This window comes from Lepidothrix coronata, unplaced genomic scaffold (assembly GCF_001604755.1).
Source record: "Lepidothrix coronata isolate B3197 unplaced genomic scaffold, Lepidothrix_coronata-1.0 Scaffold0, whole genome shotgun sequence".
Lineage (NCBI taxonomy): Eukaryota > Metazoa > Chordata > Aves > Passeriformes > Pipridae > Lepidothrix > Lepidothrix coronata.
Genome location: NW_016690180.1, coordinates 10,571,794 through 10,599,581, shown reverse-complemented (window position 1 = coordinate 10,599,581; position 27,788 = coordinate 10,571,794). Strand labels below are relative to the sequence as shown.

General features: G+C 41.5%; 1 protein-coding gene across 5 annotated transcripts; it reads left to right on the top strand.

Moving 5' to 3' along the window:
* Positions 1 to 2,529: 2,529 nt before the first annotated feature.
* On the top strand, positions 2,530 to 27,572 carry RHOH (ras homolog family member H). Of its 5 annotated transcripts, XM_017806664.1 has the most exons (5): positions 2,530 to 2,580; positions 3,771 to 3,833; positions 8,316 to 8,372; positions 9,432 to 9,535; positions 22,870 to 27,572. In XM_017806664.1, the coding sequence occupies exon 5, from the start codon at positions 23,097 to 23,099 to the stop codon at positions 23,670 to 23,672; it is 576 nt and encodes a 191-aa protein (XP_017662153.1). In that variant the 5' UTR covers positions 2,530 to 2,580; positions 3,771 to 3,833; positions 8,316 to 8,372; positions 9,432 to 9,535; positions 22,870 to 23,096; the 3' UTR covers positions 23,673 to 27,572. The 5 variants fall into 5 exon arrangements, with proteins under 5 accessions (XP_017662153.1, XP_017663792.1, XP_017662954.1 ...); XM_017808303.1 differs by lacking the exons at positions 2,530 to 2,580; positions 3,771 to 3,833 and adding an exon at positions 2,932 to 3,166 and having other exon boundaries at positions 8,350 to 8,372; XM_017807465.1 differs by lacking the exons at positions 2,530 to 2,580; positions 8,316 to 8,372 and adding an exon at positions 2,932 to 3,342.
* The last annotated feature ends 216 nt before the right edge of the window (positions 27,573 to 27,788 follow it).

The following is a 27,788-nucleotide window of genomic DNA, read 5'->3' as shown; positions in this document are numbered from 1 at the left end:
TTGTTTTTAAGATATACTTGCTGCTCTGTGCTAAAGATGGGCAAGTCAAGTTTATTTTTGCACTCAGGTTTGAAGATGGTAATACTGGGGTTTCTCTGTTAGCTGCCCTGTGTTGGTTTTTGTAGGTTGGTTGTCTGATTGCTTGGACAGATCAGTCTGGAGATGGATATATCAGTTTGGAGATGGATATAAAGGCGTTGTGCTGTCAGGTGAAGTCCTGTGCCACTGTGGATGTTGTTGGTGGCACAGTCATCTTGAAAACCCTCATGGGGGTGGATCTTCTTGATATTGGTTGATGTTCTGCATCATGGGGGCCTGACTGGGCTAGCAGCGGCTTCTCGCTAGTTGGCATCATTAAAAGTTTCCTTTTTCCTATAGCCTGAGTGGCTTCTACATGGCATGGAGCTGGGAGGCATTTGTCTTCTGAGGATAAGCTCAGAGAACCCTTCTTATGAACAGGGCCTGTGTTTGTCCTAAATAACAGTTAGGACCTTCAGAGGATCCCCTCTCTGGGCCAGTCTGCCCTGTGTCCCTGACTGCTGGAGAGCCTTTGGGATGCTGAATCCGTTCTGCAGCCTTCTCCCCCACATCTCAGCTGAAAATTCATCAGGGAGATGTTGAGGGAGCCTACAGAGTACAGAGATGCCTTGTAAGCTGTAAGAATCTTGTGGGGAAGATCTATGGAGGCATGTAGATGGGCCATGTCTGAGCGACCACATTGCCAGGTGCAGGCACAGGCCCTGAAAGAGCTGTGGAGAAGGCTGGCTACTGGATCCAGACCAACATCAAGAGACTGCTGAGATGAAGAAGAAAGGCATTATAGCATGAAGGACATTATGCTGGAGGATGGATGGTGGCACCAAGTAAGGACATGGCAGTGAATTGAGAGGATGGCAAACACTAGAAGGGATCTGCAAAACCTGATAGGGAAAGGTGTCGAGTGGTGAGTGGGCAGTGCAGAGGTGTCCAGAAACCCTGAGGGGCCGCAGGATCACGAAGTAGGGTACCGTGCATAGATGGGGCACTACTGCTGGGACAGCCCATTTCCCTCAGCTCCAGTAAAGCAGTGGTGGTATATCCAAACCAGCCTCTCAGAGGAGGCTGTCACTGTCACACACCATTCAGAAGTCTTGCTGAATTAAATGTAGTAGAGAGGGCTCAACATCCTTGTTTTGTACCATGTTCAGGTTTGGGGTCCTCTTTTAGTTTTATTTATGTAACACTTATATTTTAAGAATACTACACAGATCTTTGTCTTGACTGAGAAAAAAAACTATGTTGCAGACTTTAGGGGTGCGGTGGGGAAGACTTGCAGTTTTGGTAGCTTTTGATGAACAAATGAGGCTTTGGCATCCAATCCACAATGGACATTATGGCAATCCCTGCCACTTCAAGGGTTGAAAAAGACCCAGTATCCCCAGTGCCACTAGAGGCCTGAGACCATTGCGCTGTCATGCTCTCTGACCTTTAACTCAAGCTGTGGAAACAGAAAGGACTGAGGGGGACCACAGGATAAAAGCCACCATCTTGCTTTCTTTCCTCCCTGTTGTCCAAAGCCGTTTTGTGTCCTCTGTCATGGTGTTGGGGCTGAAACTAGATTTGTGTAGTCCTTGTGAGTAGGGAACATGGCCCAGGGAAATCTTACATGACTTGGGGAATGCTAAAAGAATAGCAAAATATTAAATGCTGATGCATTTCCTCTGTGTGATCAGGATCTGATATCTACAACTTTCTTTGGGCAATAGAACATTTGAGTGTGGCAGTGCTGCGATCACAAATGTTCTTTCTACAAGCATGGTAAGCAACTGTATGGATCAGTATTATTTTTGTGTATCTTGAGAAACAGGACTCTCCTCCTGTGTACACATCCGTGGCTAGTCATACACACTGGCCAGCAGAGCAAGCAGTGGAAGAAGTCCTCTGCTTGTGCCACAGATTTAATCAGTTTGGTCTGTAAATGGAGGAATGGTAGTCCTGTCAAGTTGGCCTGTGGGAGTTCTGCATGGTAGTGCTTGCTCCACGTCAGCTAACTCTCAAGGCATTGCCTTGGATTCCTACCTCAACATCAGGGCAGAAGTAGTCTTCCTCACCTATTTATCCTTCTTGCCTTTCCAGATTATCTCCTTTCACTGTCTTGTAGTGCCATATAGACAAGTCACAGGTGACTGGGAGCTTCAGCTTTTCGGCACTTATCAAGATAACCATGTAAAGTAGCTATCTTGATATGCTGTAGGGAGAGCAAAACATCCCCGTAGGGATGATGCATCCCCAGGGATGACCCTGGCTGGCAGGGAGGCTTTCACAAAAGAATGCTTTGGGAGCAGTTCAGGGCAGCTATGTCAAGCTCCTGTTCTGAGCCTTGTTCTGGGGCAACATCTCCATATTCACGGACTAGAAAGGAGAAACTGGCTGGTGCAGCAGAGAGCCTTAGGCTGCAAAGTTTAACTATCCCTATCTCCTTCTTTGAAGCAGGAGCAAGTGGGAAAAGTACATTCAAAATAAAACCAGCTGCTGCCTTCAGATTGCTGAGTTTACCAAGAGGAACCCCAACGGCTTCTGACAGCTGGGGCAGGAGGCCCGGTTTGTGCTGGGGTTTCCTTTCCTGACAAGGCTAAAGCACACACAGCAGCAACGACGGGCAGGGCAAGGCTGCGGGAGCGGGGCTGGGGGAGGAGCAGCCGCTGGGGAGAAGGGAGCGGGGAGCACGGGCCCCGCTCCGCCGTGGGTGCCGGGAGGCTCCGTGTGCCCGGCGGTTCCGCGGGCCCGGGGCCGAGCTGCCGGAGCCGCCGCTGACTGGGGCACGGGCGCAGGGAAGGAGGAGCCCCGGGGCTGCTGAGGAAAGCGGCGTCCCCTGGCACTTCCCTGCTGCGACACAGCGCAGCTGGACGCCTCCCGGGCGGAGCCAAAGGAGGAACGAGCGTTTCCCAGCGCTGCCCGCCTGCGCCGGCGTTTGCTGCCCCGGGCAGCCGCGCTGGGAGCATATCGGCGACTCTGGGCCTTCGGCTGGCCCTGAAGCCGGGGCACCCTCTAGTTGGGTGTGACTTCACAGAGGAAACTACTGGAACCTCCTCCACGGCTTCGGCAAAGCCACGGGGATTATTTTTGCATTAAATCCAGATGGGGGAAGGAAGTGTAAATGTCCCTCGGGAGAGAGAAAACTGCACAAGTCAGACGGTTCTGAGAAACAGATGTGGGCTTGCACGTTCTGCCTGTGGAAGCGTTTGCCGGCTGGAGAGGGCTGCCCTCAGCCGCAGGGCTGCCGAGTGGGGGGCAAATGTCTCCCAAGAGCTCCAGCAAAAAAAATAACAAGTGGACAACCACGGAAAGAATCTTCTTCCCTCAGTAGGGTGGATGGATATTTAGGGAATAGTATCTGATTTGAGGGAAGAAGATTGAATTTGTTCTTAGACACTGGAACGGATTGTCCAGGGAGGTTGTGGATGTCCCAACCCTGGCAGTGTTCAAAGCCAGGTTGGATAATAGGGCCTTGAGCAACCTGCTCTAGTGGGAGGTGTCTCTGCCCATGGCAGGGGGGCTTTGAACTAGATGATCTTTAAGGTCCATTCTAACCCCTTAACATTTTGTTATTCTGTGATGGGACTGCTTTCACAGGCTGTCCCAGAATGAGAGATGGGGGAGTTAAGTAACCCTCAGCACAGTTCCTAAGCATGCTTCACTTTCAAGAAAGAGGATGTAGGTTTTCATGTTGCTCTGGAGGAAAGCACTTCCTGTACATTGTGCTGACCACCAGTTTTGTGCTGGCGTCACAGGAGGAATTGTGCTAGGAAGTTAGGACACTGGCTTCTGCGTATCAGATTGCAAGAAAAAAAAAGGTGTGTAAACATTAGTTTTGTCACAGCACATGTTGCTGACAATATGATCTCAACAGAAATATCCCAGAGAAATAGCTAATTATTAATCTGTACACAGTGAGAAAACACGTAAAAGTCATAAAGAGTAGTTCTGTAGTTAAGAAAGCAGAAAACTCTCATCTCAGAAAATGGGGAAATCTCTGGCTTCCTTACCTGCACAAGTGTATGGGTTTAATGTATAGAGCTGCATCAGTCTTGAAAAGGGACTGGATGAATGTAGATACCTGCATGCAAATGCTGATGCTAAACCCAAGTTTGATCATCAATTGCACAACTCAAGGTTATCTGTTTTGGGCCTCAGAGGTCCGTGCTGCTCAGGCATGCCCAGGTCTGAATTGCTCAGTACCTTGGATCCATCTCAGCACTACACTCAGAAACTGGGTGACCAAGGGCCAAATCCCCCAGAGCAGGGGTAGCTGGAGGGCTGCTCTGTGGCCACCTGAAGCATAGGGCAAGCCTGTCACTGAAGGGGAAGAGGCAGTGGCATGGGACGGGGCTCCACCTGGATTGAGTTGAAGGTTGAACTTTCAGGAGGGAGGCAGGAGGGTCCATAGGGAGGGGGTGGCATTTCAGGCAGGTTCCCTCATTTAGGCTTCTCTGTCAGGCATGCTCCAGCCTCAGTATGCTGGAGGGCTTTGACTCACCCTCTGAAGGCTTCTAGTCCTGCCCACACAATGTGTCAGAAACCTGTCTCATGCTAGATTTTGGATTCTCTTTTATCAACACATGCTTCAGTTTGTGCCACTGCAATACCAAACCCAAGGGTGTCTAACACACAACGTTGGCTTGCTGAGGAACCAGAGCCTAAATTCATCAAGGCATAGTAAATAGCGTGAGAGTTCCACCGGAATCCATGTAGGAAGTTCTTATGAAACTGTGTTTTCATTTCCCCTTTCAGATTTAGTGCTCTCACATTGAGTAATGCTGCAGAAGTTGCTGTGCCTGGTCTGCTTTAAAGACTCTCTTAGCAATGCTCTCTGCCATACTGTGAGAAAGCCTCCCTTTTGCTGAGGTATCTGTTCCTGGGAAGGGAGTACTTTCACCTCCAGGTTGAAATGAGTCCAGGCAACCTACCTGATTTCCCCTGTACTGCCCAGAAACTTGAGGGAAAGCAAATAGCCGCATCCCAGTTTTCCCAACGCACAGTTGGCATCTTGACCACATATATTTTTCTTGCCTCTCTTTAAAAAGGATACAAAAAAAAGAATTAAGCTCTTTTTTAAACAAAATAAGCACACTTCTTGTATGTTGTTTATAGCTCTGGTGCAGTGGCTAGATATAAGCAACTATTAGCTTTATTTTCTATAATATAATGATCCTCTAGGACAGGAGAAAGGCTTGTAGGGCTAAATACAGTGAATATCAAGAATGTCATGGTTTACTTCCTGAGCATTGCACATACCATACTGTTTGAGGCAGACCAAAATCAGAGCTGAGTGAATCTGAGAACAAAAAGGAAATCAGGCAGGAGGGATAGGAGCAGCTTCCTTCCTTAATCTCAAACACCTTCCTACCATCAGCCGCTTCCTGGTTTCTCCAAGAGGGACAGAAATCAGTGGATGAAGAACAAATGTGACCTTTCATTGTAAACTGAACCGCGTCAAAACCCCGGGTCATGTCATTTTAGATAATTTGTTACAAACCCTTAGTTACTTGCAGTTTAAGACTCTATTTTTTTTGCTCTCAGCTTACTTTTCAATGCAAAAATAAATTGCAGTCCTCCACCCTGCCCTGTAATTATTTTCCACAACAAAGTGTTCGTTTCTGAATATCCCAGATAATGACTCATAATGAGTTTTAAAAAAAGGAGAAGTGATGTATTTTTTAATGTATCAACTATTCTCTCACAGCCAGATGTTCCCCTTCATTGCACAGCATGAAGAGGTGAAAGGGAGCAGAAAAATTGCAATAAGAAAGACACACACACCAAAAAAAAAAAGCCCTACAACCAACCAAGGATCAAGTGAAACAGGTCAGGGTGCAAGATTACACCTACCTTTGGCATTGCTTACACGTTGTGCAGAGAGCATGGAGCTGAGGGTCTTTTGTTGGAGTTTCAGGTCACTTGGAAGTGAAGTCATGGTGCAAATGTGTGAAGCATGTGTATCCCTAAGAAAGGTCTCAAATTAATCAAATTCAACTATTTTTGGGAAGTTATTCAGTCAAGATCTTCCAGGAGGCACAATGGAGGGAAACGGGTGGAAATCAAGACATGTTAGATCACATTTCTTATACTCCAGTCTTGTTTATTTGCTGGGTTCACTCGGTTCAAAAGTTGTTTACGGAGTATTTTACAGATGGATGCACTCTTTTTCCAGAAATGCAAATTACTTAGCCAGATGGCCTCACATCTGGATTAGTCTCAGCATGAAACAGAAAGGAGTAGTTGCATTTTTAAGTATCTGCCCTCTGTGGCAGACCTATAATTGGTGATGATCACCAAAGACATTTATATCAGTATAATTTGTGAATAGTATTTATTTCTCCGCTTCTGACAGTTCTGAATGTTTCTGATGGAAACATTTCAAAGTGTTTGGGTGTCTGATTTTCTTTATCAAAACTGCATTGGAAACTTACTGCCTGATTGCATACGCTGGTATTGGAAAACCCAAACTCAGTTAAAAACAGATGAATAGATATTTAATGTGAAAATTAAGTAACACAAGTTCTCATGCAAGCTGATAGTGCACTGAAGCCTCTTATCCAAAATTTTGTCTCAAACTAAAAGGAAGATTGAAGATTTTAATAAAATAGAATTCCAAAAATGCCTTCTCTGAGCCATCCCTACTTACCTTCATCCCTGTTGGTAATTAACTGAATCAATTTCATTTCATAGGGAAAGAAGCAAATTGATTCCCCATCCTAACTGTGCAGCACTGTTCTGCGAGCTTTGTATCGGCAGGGGTTTACAGCATGTTTACATAGGTTGTGTTCTTTCAGCAGCTATTTATATTTTTGGCACAACTGCCTTTCATCTACACATAAATTTTCTTTTTTGTTTCCTTTTTGCTTTATCTTGTAAATTATTCTGTTGTTTTTTAATCTTTCTTGGAAGCAAGATTTATCTTGGAATGCACTGAACTGTCACATTGTTAAAGTGGACAAATTCATTAGCTATCTTCAGAGAGTTCCTCTCCTGCAAGGAACATAAAATTCATAGCTTTCAATATGGATCGGGCAGCCTGTTCCTACTATTTCATGGCTAGAGATGGTCTGAAGTGGCTTTACTGACCCAAAATATTTGCTGAAAAGTACTTGGATTCCATTTCTGTGCCTCTGGGTTTCAAACCTTATGGGAACCCACTGCTCTGCCTGAGGACCAGAGAGTCCACTGCGCTGGTCATCCGGGCCCCTCGTGTTCAGCTCTGGCGCAGCTCTTCTGCTGTGCTGGTGTGCTTGGGCTGCTTAAGGAATATGGGACAGGAATGTCATCCCTGCAGTCTGATTGCCTAATCACATAAAATGGACAACATCCTGTGCTGACAGCCCCTGGAGTGTAGACCATAGACACCTGAAATTCTGAAACTATCATCACAGCTTTGCTATCAGTGTTGTGGTAGGAAATCTGCAAATGATGAGAATCTGGCCAGCTCAATTTGTCTGTGCTGGGAAAGGTGGGAGTCTCAATGACTGTAGTCTCTCCACCTGCTCAGCCTCTTTATGCTGGTAGAAGAGAGAACATACTCACTGATAAAATGATACTACTAATCAATCCTAACCAATGCTTCAGAGGGATCCTCACTGAATTACAACAAAGCCAATGTTGAATCAGCCCAAAAGTGCCTCCCTTGGGTTTTGCACAAAGTCAACTAAATACGTGTACTCTCCTTTTAAAGGCAGGACCATATTCCAGCTTGCAGAAAAGTATCCCAAGTCTCGTTCATGCTACTGGAATGTGAATTGCATGTAGCACTACCAGGCAGTTGTCAGTCTGCTCCATTTCTACTCACATTGGAGCTGCTGGGCTGCCCTATGCCATTAGCCCTTGTAGCAGAGAGGAGGCAGCTGTAGGAGCAGCAAAGAGAAAGCTTTCTGCAGGCTGGAGGTTTTGCCCCCCTCCCCCACAGTCAAGGTTTTTACATCTGCTCCCATAGTCACCACAGAGAGAAAGATATATACACTCATATACCAACCCACAACAAACCCACACAGGCAGAGCTGAGAAGCTCTCACCAGGAAGCTGACTTACGCTAAACCTCTCCACTCTTTCTCGTCACACTGCATCTGGGTCTGCTGTCAGTGCTGCCTCCAGATGAACTAGACCCAGTTGCCAGGACTAATTTAGCCTGAATGTGCAGTGGTCTCTGGTTACCTCTTGAGGTTTTGGGTTTTTTTGTCCTTTCAAGAATATAATTGTTCTAATCTGCTAGAAAAAAAGTCCATCTGAAAAAGCCAAGAACACAGAACGCCACTCTTCTTTTTTTCTTCCCCTGTCTCGTCTAGAATACTTGACTTCCGCAACGTTTATTTTCAACAGCCACTTTCAGCTTCCTGTCTCTGGTGAGTTCATTGCATTTTCTTTTTTTTTTCCAAAAGTCTTAATGTGAATTGATATTCTGAATTGAATTCAGTATCTTTTGTTTAACATTTGTTAATTATTTTTATTAATAAGTTTGTGACATCGGTTCACGTAATTAGTCTGACTTTTAATACCATCTGGTAACTACTCAGTATTGTGATACAGAATTGAACACCGGTCCAAGTTGTGTATTTTCTGGATTTTCACTTGTTCCAGAGTTTGTTTCCACTTCAGTGTAAAAAGGCCTTGTATAAAGTAGAAAGAGGGGTGTGATGGGCTGTGCCATGCCAATTTTTAACATGTTAACTGAGAGAAGAAAAAAGAGAAAATAGGAATTACTCTAAGGATGGTGGGTCTGATTCTGATACTCTTTGCGACTGTATGAACTATGAACCCAGGAGTGATAGGCATGTGTAAACCTGCAACACCTCAAAGGATGGTTTTCTTCCTCATTTGTGAAGTACATTATGCTTATGAGAAAACTGTTCTGCTTCATCTTAAAGTTCCCAAGCAAATTTAGGTGAAGATTTTATTGTGAGAATTTGAGAGAAGTTGCTCTTAGGACCGGAGTGAGATTCAATGTATTTTTAATTTGCCAAGATATCTGGCTCTGGCTGTGGCTCCAGCGGCTGCCTGGTCCTGCTGGGTCTAACAAGTGCGTGTGCCACCTTCTGAGGTGGAAGATTAGTGTCTCAATGGCTGTGTCTGTAACTTTGCTTTCAACTCACCCCCATGGCTTCTTTTCTGCTTTCTGAGCCAACTATGTCATGCTTATGGTGTGGGGTCCCCTTAGAGAGCAGTTTGTGTGTGCATGCATGTGTGCACATTTGTGCACACCCATTTCTAGATTGTGCTTACAAAACCTTCATTTTATGATGCTCTAGAGGCAATGGGATGGTCTTGTCACATTGCTAGTGAGGTACAGTTAACCTAAAAGATAAATGAGGATGGAGCACACTGAGGCCAGAACCATTACTTTGACACAGACGTCCACAAAAAATCTGACTGTGGATTTAAGATTTTCTAACTTCTTCTTTCAGCAGTGTTTCCACCTGTGGATGGGGCAGAATTGTAGCTGGGCATCTTGTGGAGGCCAGCGTTAGCATGGGATTTATCCTGAAGAAAATACTTGCAGAAGAAAAAGGTAGGGTAAATGAGATTAGTTCGTTGTTAGCCGGCATATCTATTAGCAAATTTTGGTGTCTGCTGCTGTTGGAATAAGGTGGGATTGTGCTTTTTGTCATGCTGTTTCACATTTCACATTTCTGCCCCCCACAATTTAGACCAGTGTGTGATTACAGATGTTCCAGTAGGAAGGACCATATGTGTATACTTACCTGACTTTAGAATGGGGTTTCATCTTCTTTTTCAGAGACAGGTCTAAAGATGTATCATATGAGTGAAATTCATCATACCAGAAAAAGTGGTATGTGATGTGAATACCATGTTTGAGACTTAGGCAGTCACTTCAGGGTTGAAAAACTGCACATGCACTTGCTTCCTGCTAAGTTTAGAGAGTAGGCATAATGCCAAGTTTTGTATTCCTTAGATTAGGTGCTGCAAACCAGGAAAAATAGTAGTTCTGTATTTATAGAGAATCTGTGTTTTTATAACTAATCTGTACTTACTGTCCAAGTTCCAGAGGAAAGAACTAAATTTCAAAATGGGCGTGTTTTTCATGTATAGTAAATTCATAGTCCATCAGCAGGGCAACATGGCTGTAAATTACTGTCATTTAATCCCATATTAAGGTAATTTTACTATGCCAAAGCAGTGTGAAATCAGCTTGTAGCAGAAGATCATCAGGCCTGACATGACTGCCTGTATCAGAGGACAATCCCTATATCTACACACAGTGGAGGAAAACCATGATATTGTAGCTGTACTTCCACAAAGTTACTACAAATATTAAACACTAAAAATACTTTTCCAACCTGGTGACTGGTTTAACAAATTCTGGCTCTGCTGCTGCAATGGGAGTTTGAGTTTGGAGAGAAAATGGAAGCACTCTCCTTACTGCATATACCCAGCAACCAAGAGGCTGATGCTAAAGTCGCATCACTGGTAACAGCTGCTAGTGCCAGTAATATTAGGGAGGAAATCTCTAGTGCAGTGAGGGGCAAGGCATATAAATCCTCAAATATGTAAGTACATGATTTGCAGTATACCCAGAGCACACAGGAAATGAGCAGCAACCATGGTGGCAGTCTCACAGGCTGAGCCTCTGGCCCATCCTGTTGAGCAGCAGGTCTGCACCAGCAGGTCTGCACCAGCAGAAGCTCCTGAGGAGCTTTTCTCCGTGTTGCTTTCTGATAATCAGCGAGGAGGACACCCAGGCTGGGAGATGAAATGCTGCTGTTTCTCCTCTTGCTTTTACTGTGCAGTTCTAGGTGCATAGCAACAGCTGGGTTAGGCACTTTAAATGAAAAAGATTTTCAATGAAAAAATTTTCAATGAAAAAGACCTCTTCTCTCTAAAGCAAACACCCACCCCATTTTCTTTGTAAAATGTTGGTGCTGTGATTCTATAGTTTTCATTAAGAAACAGTTGAATGTTACTGAATGCACCATTTAAGTGATTATTTTGATTGAAGTTGATCATAAAGTGAAAATTTGCAGATTTTTTATTATGCTTTTGATTATTGTTTGAAAAGTGATAGAAGTAACTGTAAAACTTGCCTTTTTCAAAGTCTTAGTGTGATACTTCAGACACCACGCCATACAGCTAATTAACATCATTTCCAAATTAGGTTCTTGCTTTTTTGGCCAGCAGTGTGTAGTTTTATTAAATCAGCAGTTTTCAAATGTTTTCATGCTGTGACACAGCTTACAGCTGAAAAATGTCTTGGGATAACCCCAGCATAGTAATTAAGAAAGGAAGTTGGCTGCAGCTGTCTCAAGCCAACTATTAAAGCATTATGGCCTTAAAATACTGAACAGGATCACACAAATACAAAAAGCAATGTAACAAGATTTGTGGGCTGTAGCCTATCACTAGCTCTTCTCCACAAAACCAAATAGAGTTGCCTATGTGCTTAGCAGAATTTAGTTGTCCTTCAATTCTTATGTCAGTGAAGAACTGGAAAACCTTCCTAATCCACCAGAAGCGTCAGCCTACAGTGAGAGGGGAGATATTTGGAGCCAGTGAAACCTCTGCAATGCAGCAGTGAGTGTGAGCACTGGGTGTCATGGGTACAAAACTTTGGTGTATCCAGTCAGAAACAAGCAGCTGCCAAAGTGAAATGGAGCAATAGTCCTAGCAGTCACATTCTGCTGGAGGCTGTGCTGGAAGATTGCTATCACTGGCAGCTGGAGGATAGGTGGGAACACAGTCTGAACACTTACTGCGTGCATGGATTCCTCATGGAGCAGGTACAGGAGTATTCGCTTGTGCCTAGCCCTGCCTGGCCTGTGCCCTGGATTTATGGCAAATCCTTTATCTTTCCCACCCTGTACAATTGCCTGCCGCTGTGTCTGCATTGTATTTCTTTTGCACAAGGAATCACATTTGATCTTCAGTTACAGAAGCCAAGAAGTGTAAATTCCTAAGGGATGAGGGTGGGGCTGAACTTGGCATGCTTGTCTTTACCTGATGAAATGTATGAACCTTCTGGAAACCACGGGAGGATTCTGCTATGGTTTGGGGGTTTCCCTGAGGGGGCCACGGTGACTTATCACGTAGGAAAGACCCAGCATATGCTGGAAAAGGAACGAACACCTCTACTGGTAGAAGCTGGCACGGAGGGCTGTGGTTACATACTGTGCACAATGTCGCTTCTCGCATACAAGTGCGAGCGTGGAGTGCCAGTCTCAGTAACTGACACTTGCCCAGTTGGAGGTTGCTGTACCATCTGGTGATATCTCTTTTTCTCATGAGTGACAGTGAGTTGCTTTTGAAGATTATCCTGGTTTATGTCAAACTACAGATATAACTGGCTCTCCTAATATAAAAGTTGAGACCAAGACGCCTAGGTAGCGAGGGGTCTCTTCTGGTTGTCTCCTATGCCACGGCCACTGAAAGAATATGAAACCTCTCACTCTTGCAAGAAAATTTTCCTTTCATTAATAGGCATGCCAGTGGACACACAATCTTCAGCTTGCCTTTTTTTTTTTTCCATCAAATGACTGTGCTTAAAAACTGTCTTTGGACAGTTTGAAGTTATTAGGTACCAAGTTATTGAAAAGTCTTTGGAGTTCAAAGGTAATTAATTACTAATATAATTATCTATTAACTTCCTCTCATCATCTGTGAGCTTGTATTTTTTTCATTATAAAAATATACTATAAAACAGCTGTCATAAAAATCCTTCATATAATTTCTTTAATTTCCATCAGTTTAAATGCAAGTTTTTAAATGTAAGTTTTTAAATTCATGTATCTTTCAGTGGAATTTTAATTCTGAATGAAAAGCCATTGGGTAAAATATCTCTGAGTTTGAATCAAGTCCACCAGGATTCAAAAAATAAAGCATGGGAAACGGTCTCATAATGTTCAAACATAGCTCTCCTAAAATATCTCTTTTCATGTGTCATCATTTTCATTCAAAATATGTAAAAATCAAGAAAATCAAGGAAAACTTTCTATGCTTCCCACTGAAGAACTCTTCATTAAGATTTACCATAGTGTGGGGATTTGCATGATCATTAAACCAACTTATAGTCAAGTAGATGTCAGCTGTAAGTATATGAAATGGCTTCTCAAAATACTCAGCTGAAGAATGAGTGAGAAGGATTTATGTGTTACTTTTGGTGGTAAGAATAGAGTCTTTTCTCCCCTTGACCTATTCCATATGACCCACTGCTGTCTGCAGTATTATATGTTTTATATAAAAGTGGCAAGAAATTAAGGTTGTACTGCAACCAGAGAAAAGTAAAGGAAAACAGGCACTAAAATATATATTTTGCTCTGGAGTATGGTTGGTGTAAGATATAAATCAATGTAAAATCTGAGCTACCAGGTATGATTTGTGCTAGTTCCAGAAGAAAAAAAGAAGAAATCTTGACTGCACGTTCTTTTGAAATTGGGCTTTAATTATAACTATGCATAGGACATAGGCAGTTTGATGTAGGCAAGTATGCATGCCTGTTTATTTTGTCTAATTTAATTTGCTACAATTCAGGAGTTCTAGAGAAGCTACACAATGAGAAAAAAAAATCCTACTTGTACTGTAGATACATGTTATCTCTTATTTTATCCTAGTGCTGGGTACGATACATGAATACTAGTCATGGGATAGATTGTGGAAGACAACTCCATTTTTAATTTATAAAACAAATCAGAAGGATAAAGACTTTAAATCTACAAATGCAGGACAAGTTATGATAATTGTAGCTTTTATATTGCACCTTCTACTTGAAAAATAATTGAAATTATCTCTGAGTAAACCCTCAAAATTTTTAACATTTTAATGTACATGTGTGCACACACAAAATTTAAGAATGGACTTAAAGATGGCTGTTTCGCTGTGGCTGAAATGTAGACTATGATTTTAAACACTGATATATACAGAGACAAAAAAAAGCTTTTTGTTGCTAGCAAAACTAAGGGAAAAAGCTAAAATAATCATAGAATCAACCAGGTTGGAAAAGACCTCCGAGATCATCACGTCCAACCCTTGATCCAACACTGCTGTGATTACTAGACCATGGCACTGAGTGCCACATCCAGTCTCATCTTAAAAACCTCCAGGGATGGTGAATCCACCACTTCCCTGGGCAGCCCATTCCAATGTCTGATCACTCTCTCTGTAAAAACTTTCTTCCTAATATCCAACCTAAACTTCCCCTGGTCAGCCTTTCTGTGTTATAAAATAAATAACCAACCAAATTATTGTTGCTTCCTTTACTAGCTTTGCTCATTAATTTCAGAAGTTTAACATTCATCACAACAATACAGAACAGTGACATGCAGTAAATATGAGTTCCTCCTAAATTAAAAAAAAAAAAATCAGTATACTTTAGCAAGAGGGCATTATTGTAAATTGTTTGGTCAACTGAAGCATCATTATTTGCTGTTCAGAACATCTGTACATTCAACACATATTTTCCTTATCACAAAATATGCAAAAATAATCTTCCATTAAACATTGTCAAATTCTGTTCTAATATTTTCCTCCTCCACTTTTACCTCCCACTGAAATCAAACCTATGCAAATACATAACTTAATGAACATGGAAAACTGCCTTCCCTCCCCCTGAGAATGGGGGGAGAAGATCTGGACTTTAGAGACTCCTTCTTTTTTTTGTGATAGGCATTTTATAAAACCAGAGTGAAGTTAAACCTGAAGAGATCTCTGAAAGTAACACTGGAGATCTTGCAAGGAAGCCATGGAGGACAGTGGAGAAATGGGAGGACAATTTTTTAAGACTTTTTAACATTGAGGAGGGTGTTGTATGACCTGTATCATTCATATATTAACTTTTAGCTATACTGTTAATATTGATTACTTTGTAGTGTTTAAGGGATCCAGTCAGGAAGATCAGGTAGTGTGCAAACAAGGAAGAGGAATGCAGGCCTACCGCAGGTTAGAGCAAAAACACACAGAAGTCAGCCCTCTCCACTGGGCTTGGCATAGGCTATGAAAGAGAGGAAGCCCTTTTGCATGCAAATGCAAGTGTGTATGTGGAGTTGCCAGTTTGTTTTAACATTTTACCATGCTACATATCTGTGGGATTCAATATAAGTCCATGTGTCCTCTTAACAACAAGTCATTGTAACATACTGTAAAAATGTGTATAAAAAATTTTATGGCTGCATCTACGGTAGAAATGGAATTCTTTACAATGTGTGACTACGTAAATTTAATTGTAAAACTCTGTCAGTTATATACCTAGGTTATTGCAAATCCACATTAAGCACAGCAGTAATCTCTGCTTATGCGTATGTAAGTGCACACACATACATATATGTGGAAATAAAGAAATTTAAAGACCACTATTTCAATAGTGCATCCATTTGATGCAAAATATGTATGCAGGTTTCCAACTGATGGTCAGATATCTTGCTGAAAATATATATCTGTTTTGTACAGCAATCTGTAGCAATGTCTTTTGCAATGAACTTATATCAATGTGTTTATATGGAAACATATATGTATATAGACATACAGACATGCATGTAAATATGGATGTAATTTTTTTTGTACATGGATGTATTGACTCGTTATTGAAATAGTTATGTTTTAAATACACACTGATTTATTTTCAATATTTCTGTGTGTGTATATATTTATCTGTGCGTGTGTGCATATACACTTCTATGAATCCAGTCTAGCAAATAATGCATCACCCTGCAAGAAATTACGAATGCTTTTTTAAAACTAAGAAATATTAGTTGTGTATGAAAAGGAAATGGATACTTCATTATGATTATGCCTGTCTGCAGATGGTAAAAAAAACCCCAAACAGAAATAGTGAAAAGGTTAGGCTTTCTGGAAAGAAAATGCAATTATTGTTGAAGGTTGTAAATAAATGAGTACTTCACATTTTGTCAGCCAAAATAATCTGAGGAGATTTTGAAGACTTAAATCTGCAAAAAAAACCCCTACAAAAATATGTTGTAAGTGCCTTTTTGATTCGTCTCAAACTTCAAGAAAAGTGAACTGTGTTAAAAGAGGATGTGGCATGAAAAATTTGAAGTGGTTTGTGACCCAAAGCTGCAAACATTTCCACATGAGAATAATTCTACACACACAGTTGTCTGATTGAAATCAGTTCCTTAAATCTAATGTATTTTATAATATTGGTCCTTCAGTTTGGCTACATTCCAGTTAGACTTGTTGGAAATTTGCTTTTGACCTGTAAGTCTGTTCTGGTAGCGTGACTTTTCATAGGTACATGTGATAGTGCTATAGTCAGTGTGTAGCACTTTATCCATGTTCATCTGCAAGCGTATCTGTATCCCCATCTGGATCCAAAAGTAGTTCTGTGTCAGCGGTGAATATATATGTACATATATATAGGCATGTGTACAAAGACAGAGACTATGAGGGAAGGCAGATGGACAGATGGTTGACGAACTTCTGTGCTCGAACAGACACGTGTGTGACATTCGCACACCAGCTGCTCCATGTACGGCTGTATCTGTGGTGAGACGCAAGGATTTCTTCTCTGCTTAAGAGCAGAGAAGAAAAATTATCACAGAGAAGGGTGGAAAAGAAAGATGACATATCCAGTATCTTGCATAAGGAAAACACTAGTAAACGCAAGGGCGAGTGCCACACTTCAGGCACGACATGCCACTCCATTTCTGATAACTTTGGAAGATATTGGATCAGACTGAGAATGGCTTATGAGCTGGTCCTCTGTGACAAGATTACTTTCCTACACTTGATTTATCCAAATTTTAATTTGGAGAGGATGCAACATTTATACTGAAAATGGATCATTTTTGAAAATGCCCTGTAGTGCCATGAAGATCTCATAGGGCTTAATTTACCATGTCATGCCATAAACACGTGGAGAAAAATTACTTCAGACTCATGGCTTGAATCTTTAAGCAGGTACTTAGCACTGCCAGATCTCATTGAGTTCTACTAAATTTAGGATCTTGGATCAGTACCTGAGAGTCTTACAGGCTTTTTGTTAATTTTTTGAGTGCTTCTAATAATTTGTGTTTGTGTTGTGTTCTAATAATTTGTAAAATTTGTAAGCAGCTGAATCAAGGTGTGATTAGTCACAGCAAGAGGGTTCTTGAAGATAAAAAAAATATTTCTTTTGTCTAAATGGATAATTAAAATGAGATTTAAATAATTTTTTCTCAGTGACTATAGTAAATTGAATAGATCTTTAGACAAGTCTTTATCCATTGTTTTTATATATATATTATAGGTACTATTATTAAAGTAATGAAATAGAATTTTTTTATTTAAGATATGTCATTAAGCAGTTTTATATGGGCAGTGTGTAAGTATGTGTGTAAATATGTAAATTTTGTTATAGGGAAAGCTTTCATCCCATTACTAGGACCTCATGTCTCATTTCATCTTGTATATAACATTGTTTGCTGTTATTTCACATTCTCAATATGAGGGAATTTCCTTTAAGTCTGATGAACTGAATTTCCTTGCTAGTAATAAAGTTGACAAGATCACTGAATATTTGATCATAAATCCTTTTCTTCAGTTTCAGTTGTTAAAACTGCCAAAGAAAGAAACTGAGGTGTTTTCAGGTGTTGTCTTGATCCAGAAGTGATTTTTTGTGAAGGCTCCCAAGGAAGTGATTATCTATTTTCTCTAAATTTCATAAATTAGAAATTAAAAGCAGAATTTAGTTTTATGTTTTTTCAAAACAAAGCATTGAAATTTGAGAACAGGAACAGCATGTCAGTTTTGTGAATAAGGGAGTGAAAAAAAATTTTTAAGTTTTTATGTCTGAATTTTTTTTTTTAATGCTGGAAGAGATTGTGTTTGAGAGGAAAAGGCATCTTGGCTTTGAAAATAGAGGTTCGCTGCATGTTGCTTACTCTGCTAACTTCAGGAAGTCGTTGCAGAGATGATTGTACTTAAGGATAAAATATCCATATAAAAGCTCTCACCCAAGCTTCTAAACATTCTTTCAACTCTTTAAAATACAAAACCATATTGAAAGATAGTATGGCAGTTAATCCATCAGTATTATAAATATATCAGACAGCTGAAGCATTCTGCCATCTTGCTCTTGGGTCAGAGAGTAGAGATGGCCCCTGTGGTAGCCTGCTTGGAAAGCGAATGAGTTGAATGCAGATTTTTGGTGGAGTAGTTTGTGGAAAAGGTGCGGCACATTGCAAAGGTAAAGGCTGTGCTTTCATAGCAGTGGTACCACCACTGAATGCCACTGTTGACTGAAACGCTGACACTGAGGTGGTGGGAGGCTGATTGGCAAGACAGGGCCTCTTAGTCCTATAGATCAAAATAGTCTTAAAAGGAATTAAAAAAGCAGGAGGCAGCTAATGCAAATGTCAGAGCATTAGTTTAATGAATGCACGATGGGAAACTTCGCAGCAAGGGGCCCTTTGCTTGCAGACCAGCTGCAGCCTCCCGACAGGCTGCATCTTATGTATTAGTTTTCAGGAACCCTGTGCTGTGGCAGCAGTCTAGAGGTTTGTATCTGAATGGAGCAAGTACACCTCATCCACAGAGTTGAAAACAAGGTAGCATGACCTTGACAACCTGGTAATCTAGCTGAGCATCCAGACTGGATCCACAACAGCCATGGTTTCTCTGTCACAGGGGCTGCATCTTCTGGGTGCTGTCACTAACCAGGCAACAGCGTCTCTGTCCTGTCTTGATTCCTACCAACCTTCCTCCTCCCTCCTCTCCTTCTACTTGCAGAAGTTGTTCTCAGGCCCTGTCTGTGCCCTACAGTGCCCACTGCACCCGTGGAGGTGAAGGTGTAAAGCTGCACACTGTTCTGGTCGGTGAGGGTAGTCTTCATGCGTCCTTCCTCTCCTTGAGAGCCTCTTACTAAGAGATGCAAGGAGAGTTCTGACATATCTGTGGTGCGGTTAGAAGGAGAATTGGTTACAATCAACACACTAGAGATCTGTAGGCACTGTTTTGCAGACTCAACCTCTCTGTGAGGTGGGACTTACAGGAGTAGTGTAAACAGGGAAAGACAATATGTACATTCAAGCATTGCACAGCAAGTGGAAGTCTCTCCAGTGGTTTTCAACCTTTCCTGTTAGTATAAATATTTTATTTCCTTGCAATGTCAGATCTCTTCAAGAACTAGTATACACGGTGCTCAAACTGAAAAATTCGCCTGCTTTTATCCTGATATTAACAGGAGCTACACTGAGATGTAATTGTGGTAGGGACTGGATAATAGCAATAATAGTTAGCATGTTAATTGCTTCAACTCTCTTTAGCATTTTGTGACTGCCTGATCTAAAAAGCCTCTCATCTTGCCTGCGTGGTTTGTTTACGTATGAGCTAATTCCCTTCAAATATCAGCCCACCTGAGGCTGCACTACCAATATCCAAGAGAGGTTTTGAAATTAGAAGTATCTGGCTGTTTTTATTTTCCCGTCATAAGATGCTGTCCCTGGAGATGTTTAGCCACAGTGAGCCATGCTCACAATTTATAGTAGATGCCAGAGGCATTCTTGGCATAAATGAAAATCCTGTTTGTTTCAGCTGATTAATTTACGCCTCTTGATACAGCAGTCCAGCTTTCCTTTGTTGGTAGAATGGTTTCAACAAATACTACATTAGTTTTTCATGGGATGTATATTCATATGAAGCCTCTACCTGAAAAGAGCTTGGTGCTGCTGTGCTCCTCTTCCCATCCCATCACATTGCAGGTTGGTAACACCACTCACCTCCTCCGTATCGTATTCAGCCATGATCAAGTCTGAAGCATTTTACTTGCATGAGATTGCTGAGGTGCAGGTCAGACAGTGCCTGGAGAGCGACTGTTGTACAGCTTCTTGTGCTCACATCATCAGTGAAGTCCGAGGGCTCTATAATCACGCACTAGAGCCAGTTACGTATTCCAAAGACAGAGGGAACAAAATCTGAAGTTTGCACTACACAGAATGACTACACAAGAATAAGACATGCATTCTTATACTTAATGATATTATAAGAGGTCTTACCTTATTATTCAAATATCTTTGATTGTTAGGAGTGATGAAAGCATAAACCAAAAAAAGCATAAGAGAAGATACAGCTTTATATCTGAAATTCCAGATACAAAATGAACTTAATAAAGTTGGTAAAATTTGGAAGATCAAATTGTTGGGAAATAACCCCAAACCATCAGCACCTTAGACTCCACTTCTGATCTGTGATCAGAAGGTTTTGTGCAGTCTTGTAATGGGTGTAGCACACTGTTCTGTCAGACCAAGACAGAATATGAGAGAAAGGGACCAAAACTTCTGCAAATATTTACACAACTGGTTGAATACTGAGGTGTAGAAGTACCCAAAATTGGCCTGTCCTTTTAAAGCCTTTTTTTAATGTTTAATCGAGGGTCAATTGAGGTGAAATTGTGTACTTATTTTAATACACTAATACTGCTCTTACTCTGAGGCTGCAACAAGGACCAGCTATGTGTTTAATTAAAAATGATTCTTCAATATGCACATATGTAGTCCCAATTATATATGGAAGCACATGAACTCCAAGTGGTTATGAACAAATGCAAGATCAGGGCCACTGAGGGCACTTTGTCCACAGGACCAGAATATGGACTTAGTTATATGATGGTTTTTTTTTTATTATTCATCAGTGGATTGTAGAACAATATCATTTGCTTTGGAAACAATTCCACACTGTCACAGTGGAATATTTCAGCTTTTGTTATTGTCTATCAACTAGCCATACTCACTACTCCTTAATCTCTCTTTCAGGTTTTTAGCATTTATATGCTTTCTCTCAAAATAGCTAGTATAATCAAACCTGGTAATCAACAAGTTGAGTACCAGAACAATCCTTTTATCTGTCTTTCTCTGTTCTGGCATTTCAGAAATCACAAAAGTCATGCTTTGGACATCCTTATTTTCCCCCACATTCCAATATACACAAAATAATGAATCTGAAGGCACTAAGGACAACTTGCACCAAAGAAATGTTTGTTCTGAAAAGGAGACTTAGTACATGGAAATTTTCTCCTGGGAGCATGCAGTTTTGTCTGAATAATATGCTACTGGCTTGTAGTGAATTGCCGTGTTTTGAAACTGTACTGCTGACAAAATTTTAAGTAGAATACCCTGAAGGAGAGATGATGATGCATTTAAGCAATTGGACTGTGTATCCTACATATGCTGTTTGAATTTTTCATAGATGTATTTTGTAAAGGTCTTGTTTAATTCCCTTGAGAGCTTGTTTGGAGAATGGAGAGGGTGAGAGAGGGAGATAGACTTAATGAATCTTTAAGAGCAAATTTTCAACTGCTGCCACCAAAATTTAAAGTCATGCAGCAGCTTGTTTCCCGGCAGCCAGGAATGTCATGAAGCAGCCTAGGCCTCCATCCCACTTCCTAGAAAAAAGCTGAGATGGTGAGAGCGCGGTCGCGCTGGCAGGCCAGGAAGCGCCATCTGTTGCAATGCCTCCCGTAGCTGTCGGTAACTCAAGTACGCACAAGGACGGCTCCGCAGGCTTGGTGCCTCCTCTATAAAGCAACATGCTCCGGCCACACGTCTTTCAGCCGGTGCATCGCGGGGGAGAGGTGCAGGTATGCCAGCAAAGCGAGAGGAGGTAGGGCGCTGCCTCGCTGCAAAATGAAAGCAGATGAGTTGCCAATAGCCGTTGTCAGCGACTCTAAAATGTTCTCTCTAAGCTCATTTAGCACTTTCCTTTTCCTTTGTTTTTCCCCTTTGTGGAGTAAACCAAAGCTTTGTGTGTACTAGGAATGTGTGTGAGGGGTGGGGGCGGTGGCGTTAGGGTACTGAAATTGGAGAGTGTTCAAGTAACATACAGTGGCCATCATTAATTTCTGTGCAAATAACCTTCTGCTGTGATGACTCCCTTCATATATGAAGGAAACAGAAATATATTATTTATGTAACATACACATGACATTTTGAAATTATGCAGTGATACTTTTTAAAATTACTTTTGTTGAGCAGAACCAATTTGCCTTCAGTTTTGCCGCTAGTGATTTTCAGAGCATCTTGTGTGTTGCCCTGTGTGAGCAGTGAATCTTCCACACAGCTACTGGGGAAGAGGCAAACACTTTCAAAATAGGAAAATTTGACTGAATGCTGGCAGGAGCTCAAAAGCAATTACATACTCTGAAGAGGTACTCAGTTCAGTTTTACAAGAAAGTAAATGTCAGGGCAGTTGAGTCCCCTTCAAATAAAATGGTTTAATTGGGGAAAGTATAGGTAGTGGGACTTCCTATGACTTGTGCTTCTTACTTGTTGAAAGTGATTTGTAAGAAAAAAATTAATTTTTAATGTACTTTTGCTGTGAATCCTTAATTGCTTTTGAAAGTTGTTAAGGTTCATGTCGCTTGAGAGTCACACCTGAAGTCTTTGCTTCCTCATTATCACAAATGGTTCTGTGTTACTGTTCCATATAGGATTGCTTAAACAGTTGAATTGGTTAGTGAAGGACTTTTTTTCTCCTGACTACCCCTGGAGAGCATGGGTACATTTTCAAGAGAATCTGAATCGATCACTTAAAGATTCAGGATTCTGTTAGTGTTTTTGAAAGTCAGAGGCAGGAAATGTCTCACTTAAAGCAGGTTAGTAGCAGTTAAACCAAAGTTAAATTAATTTTATTACTTTTTAGACAATTGGAGGGAAAAAAATAGTTGGTGTCAGTGGAAAATGGCAATGGTGGTAAGACTGGTAGCCCCTGTGGAGCAGCAAGAAGGTTATTTATGTGAATGGCTGTTTTACACAGAGCCGACTGGGAGGGAATGGCAAAGTTCATCATCCTCAGTCGGGTACTCCTCATGGCTGTCCAAAGACATGTCCAAGCACCTTTATGTTGCTGAGGAATGGTTTGTTCACTGTGGGTTATAAATGTTACATTTTATTTTTACCGTTCCAGAAACATCGTTTGACTCACTGAAGATTTAAAACCGACAGCACCACAGAGCCATGTGGGACAAAAGGGGATTTTAGTCTCAAGTGGCAGAATCAAGTCATAAGAAGTAAAGAGATTTGGATGGTTTCTCACTAAATGGAAATTATCTAGAAAGCCTCTGAGACCACTGCATCTCTCCATCCCACTCCTGCTGCACGGAGACGGCGCTCTTGGCCTTGGACGTTAATAAAATGCTGGATTCAGTCAAATGTGTCCTGGTGGGAGACTCTGCGGTTGGGAAAACATCTCTTTTGGTACGTTTCACCTCTGAGATGTTTCCAGATGACTACAGACCCACCGTATATGAAAATACTGGAGTGGATGTCTTCATGGATGGTGTGCAGATTAGCTTAGGCCTTTGGGACACATCTGGCAGTGATGCCTTCAAAGGCATTCGCCCCCTTTCATACCAACAGGCAGATGTGGTATTAATGTGCTACTCGGTGGCAAACCATAGTTCCTTTCTGAACCTGAGGAACAAATGGATCGGCGAGATCCGCAGCCATTTGCCCCGCATCCCCGTTTTGGTGGTGGCCACTCAGACTGACCAGCGTGACACGGGTCCGTACCGTTCCTCCTGCATCAGCCCGATAGATGGGAAGCGGCTCGCCCAGGATGTGCGAGCCAAAGGCTATTTGGAGTGCTCTGCCCTCAGCAACCGAGGGGTGCAGCAGGTGTTTGAGTATGCTGTGAGGACAGCAGTCAATCAAGACAAAAGGCGGAACAGACGGAAGCTCTTCTCCATTAACGAGTGCAAAATCTTTTGAGGATTCTCAGCGGTGGTTTTGCTCATGTTCGTTCTTTCTGTTTTCACACAAAGATACTGCAGCAGAGAGAATGGGAGGTGAATCAAAGGAGGGCTCTTGGCAGGACCACAGCGCAGGTGCCTCATGAGACAGATGTGCTCTCTATCTGATTCTCTCCCCCCAAACACACATGGGCACTACCTTGAAAAACAAAAGGTGCAAGTACCTTCCCTTATTCCCAAGCCTGTGTTTGGACTTTGCTAGCCTGAACTGGAGCAGGCCTAGCCTGGAGATCTGCAGATAACAGCTGTGCTGATTTTGTTGTTGTTTCTGTTGATGTTCCTCAGTTGATGGTTTGTCTGCATCTGCATTTATTTAATGATGAACTTCTGCCTGGATCAACCCCTACCTCTGTCCATGTGGATTTTTTTCTTTAAGAACTTGGTATATAAAATCTGACCACTGTGTATTCTATTTAAAGGACTCTTGTATACATTGTTGTAAAATCCTGAAAGTTTGTTTTCGTATTTTGGAGGTTTTCCCTTTAGCTAACCACAGAAGGAAATTGTCCTATCCATGTCAAAAACGGCCTGCAGGGAAGCCTAGCACTTCTTAGACATGCCCAAGTCATTGCATAACAGTCATCAAATCCAGTACAGGAATGATCAAAACTTAGTGGCATTTGACAGCTGCCTGACAGCTTTGTGAGGTTTATTTTGTTACATTCATCTTGTTCCTCAGCAATGTGGTCAAACATGGGAAACTAATCCGATTCTTCCTAGTCTTCACCGGGTTACAATCCCAGAAGGGCTTGCAGTCAGGGCTGGTTTAGACATATGGTTGGGGTGGCAGAGATGAATCTGTGCTACCTAACATCACTTCTGTTGTGCTGTAATTCTGGACACAAAAGATTTTAGTCTCCAGGGATGAAAGCTATTTTTTCATGAGCACTAAAATTTTCACATATTCTTAGTACACTTTTTTTTCGACACAGTGGGTTTAGCGAAACCAGTCACTTACATCAGTAGAAAATTAAGTACATGGCAATGTTGAATTTGTGTATTTAGAATGGCTAAACAATATATTTTTTTGAGTTTGCATACTAAGTTTAACTGCCTGGGCTGTATCAAAGAAAGATTGAAACAGGCTTTGCATCCTGGGGAGCTTGTCAATTCTAAGAGTCAAGTCCTGACGTACCTACTCAGGGCCAAGTTACCCTCCTGCACAAAAAGTCAGGCTAAGCAGGTGGAAACTCCAGGTATGTTAGAGAACTCTACTAGAAGATGGAGTGCACTGCACACACATTGCTGTGCATTCCTTGCGATTTGTGGCACTCCCCTCCCCCTCAGATTATCTGTCCCCTCTGCCCTGCACCATCTCTCAGGGCTTGCAGATCTGTCTCATCCCAAGGTTTCTGCTGCCCACAGAGGAAATCCTCTGGGGGATTTCTTAGTACAGCAAGATTTTCTTTGTCCCTTTCCCTGTCCTTCAACTAGCTCACTGACCTTTGAGGGGCTTATAGAACTGACCTTTGAGGGGCTTATAGCACTGACCTTTGAGGGGCTTATAGCATGGTGCCATAAAAGATGGCACATAGCACAGTAGGATTATCTCACCTGTGATGCAGGTGAGCAGGTATTTGCATTGCCGGCACCTTGAATACCAGTGGTGCACAGGACCACACCTGATGTCATTGTCCCACCAGCTCCTAGACTGTTGAATATTTACCACTTATCAACCTGATTATAAGGGAGGCTTCTGGTAATAAAAATATACTGGTCTCTTGTGAGGTTTTTATATAAATTTTAAATCTTTTCAAGCTTCTGCACCTGTGCACACAAGACAAGGACTCTCACCACCACCCATCTTTCCTGAACTCTTCTCTTTCCTACTTCTCTTTCTCTTCAGGTGTTGATTGCAAATCCTTTGCCCGGGAAACACTAAAACTGACATATTTGTAAAAGAATTTGAATGCCATTGAACTTATGTGGAGTTACGCAAGTGACTGAGTATTTGCGGTCCTTGGTTAAAAACCTGTTGGCTTTTGGGAGAAATATGTTTCTATATCTCAACTTTTGCAGTGCCTCTTCACTGAAAGTCCTGGGTTTTATAACCCTAATTTGAAAGTATTCATTGTTACTGTTCGAACATTAAAGATTGCATGCAAAATGTCATGTTGCGACTCTTCAAGCCTGTTACTATTGGGGACATTTTTGTTATGTTCCCCACTCCACTAACGCATTTAATACCCGGTTTCAGCTTTTTTTGAGACATATTTTTCCAGCATGCTCTATTCAATGGTCTTTTTTTTTTTTATCTCAGGAGTTAAGGTTTGTTTACAACAGTTCATGTTTTTATGTGCTGAAGAGCAGTAACCGCTAGGCCAGAATGCTCTGTTGTGGTATCTGCCACGGGGTGCCAGATTCAGGGACCAGAAGGCTCCAGAGACTTGCTGTCTCAGACAAAGCCAGATACAGGTGTGCTCCAAAATCACACCATAACAAGCTTCACAAAGCTACAAAATTAAGAATTCAGTGTTTGCTGCAGTTTAGTGTAACAGAGTGGAGAGGCTTCATTGAGTCGCTTGAGCTCATGATACAGGATGCACAGGGAATTTAAGATGGCTTGATACACTCTTGATTGTGCCTAGAGGCAGCGCAAGGTGTGAGACCACTGAAAGCCAGCTGATATTTAAAATCAATTTGGAAAGAGTATAAAGTAACAGTGGGATTTTGGTTAGGTGCTCTGTGAAAAAAAACGGTTCAAATTTTCATAGTCTGGTTATTTTCAAACTCTCAAAGCTAAACCGCATTTTTCGCGGGGAACCAACTGTAAAGCACATATATTTTAGTGCCTGTAATTATGCAGCTGTACAACTAATGTGCCCAAGAAGTGTGACAACCCCAATACAGAGGCTAAAATCTGGACACACCAGAATTCAGATGAAAATTTGGCCAAATGGCTTATTGGGGTTTGGGGCTTGCATAATTGCATCCATGTTGCCTGTGGTGGAACAATGAGGGACTGCTGAGGTCTCCTGTGAAACCCTACCAGGGTAGTTTTGCTTATGTTTACCTGGGCAACAGTGTCCTTGGGTATCTCTTAGGGGTTAAAATCCAGCTCTGGAATTCAAAATACATTCAAATGACACAAGTGAAAGTTCAACTTCTTTTGCTCTGAAAAACAGCAAAACAATGTGCAGCCTTGCCTCAGTCGGGTCAAGCTTTTCAGCTGAGGGAAGAGACCTTGCCCAAATATTCTCCTTCTTTTTTCTCAAATCAATCCCTTTCAGTTCATTACTCTGTTGCTAATCTTATTTTTGCTTGCTATTAGCATAGGTTAAAAGTTTAAAAAAAAACAGAGAACACTTGGAACTTAAAATGAGAGAAGAAATAACAGTGTTATTTATTTTCATCACTGTCTGACTTCTCATTTTGACAGCAAAAATAATTTTGGATCACTTTAATGAATTCTGCAAGTCAGATAAAAAGTTGAATAAATATGTTGTTGTGATTAAAATTAGAAAATATTTTTATAGCAGGAAAAAAAAGGATATTCCTTCAGTAATTTGCAAAATGCGGGAAGTACAAGTTGCATTATTTTAAACGGAGATTTCCCAGGCTTTTTAAACTTATTGATATGCAGTGTACAATATCAATATTTTATAAGATTAAATAATAATAATATGTTTCAGATCTTCCATCTTGCCCTCCAGTTTTTCATATGGAACATTATTCAAGCCTGTTAAATATAACTGATACTGTTTTGCCTGATATTTGCAATCAACAGTTTGCAAATATCTGTGCGATTTTTGTGAGTACTCTGCGATTCCTGAGGTGCATGAATACATACTACCTGATGCTTGTGTTGATAAAGAAAATGTGTTTAAAGGATGCTATATGTAGCTCCATTATAAAAGAAGTCACCACAGGGATCAGATATGAAGGAAGAAGAAATGTTAACACTGACTTCTCAGCCTTTCCTGTGTTACTATGGCATTTAAGTGAATGCAGCCACTAAAATAATTTCTAATAAATGGAGCAATTCACGTCTTTCTAACACTTTCTCCTAACATTTCTGCTGCACATGACTCAGGTTAATATACAAAGAATAAAAAGCTTCATTTCAGAACATCAG

Coding starts and splice junctions, on each gene's coding strand:
- RHOH (XM_017806664.1), top strand. CDS start 23,097: ATGCTGGATTCAGTCAAATGTGTCCTGGTGGGAGACTCTGCGGTTGGG.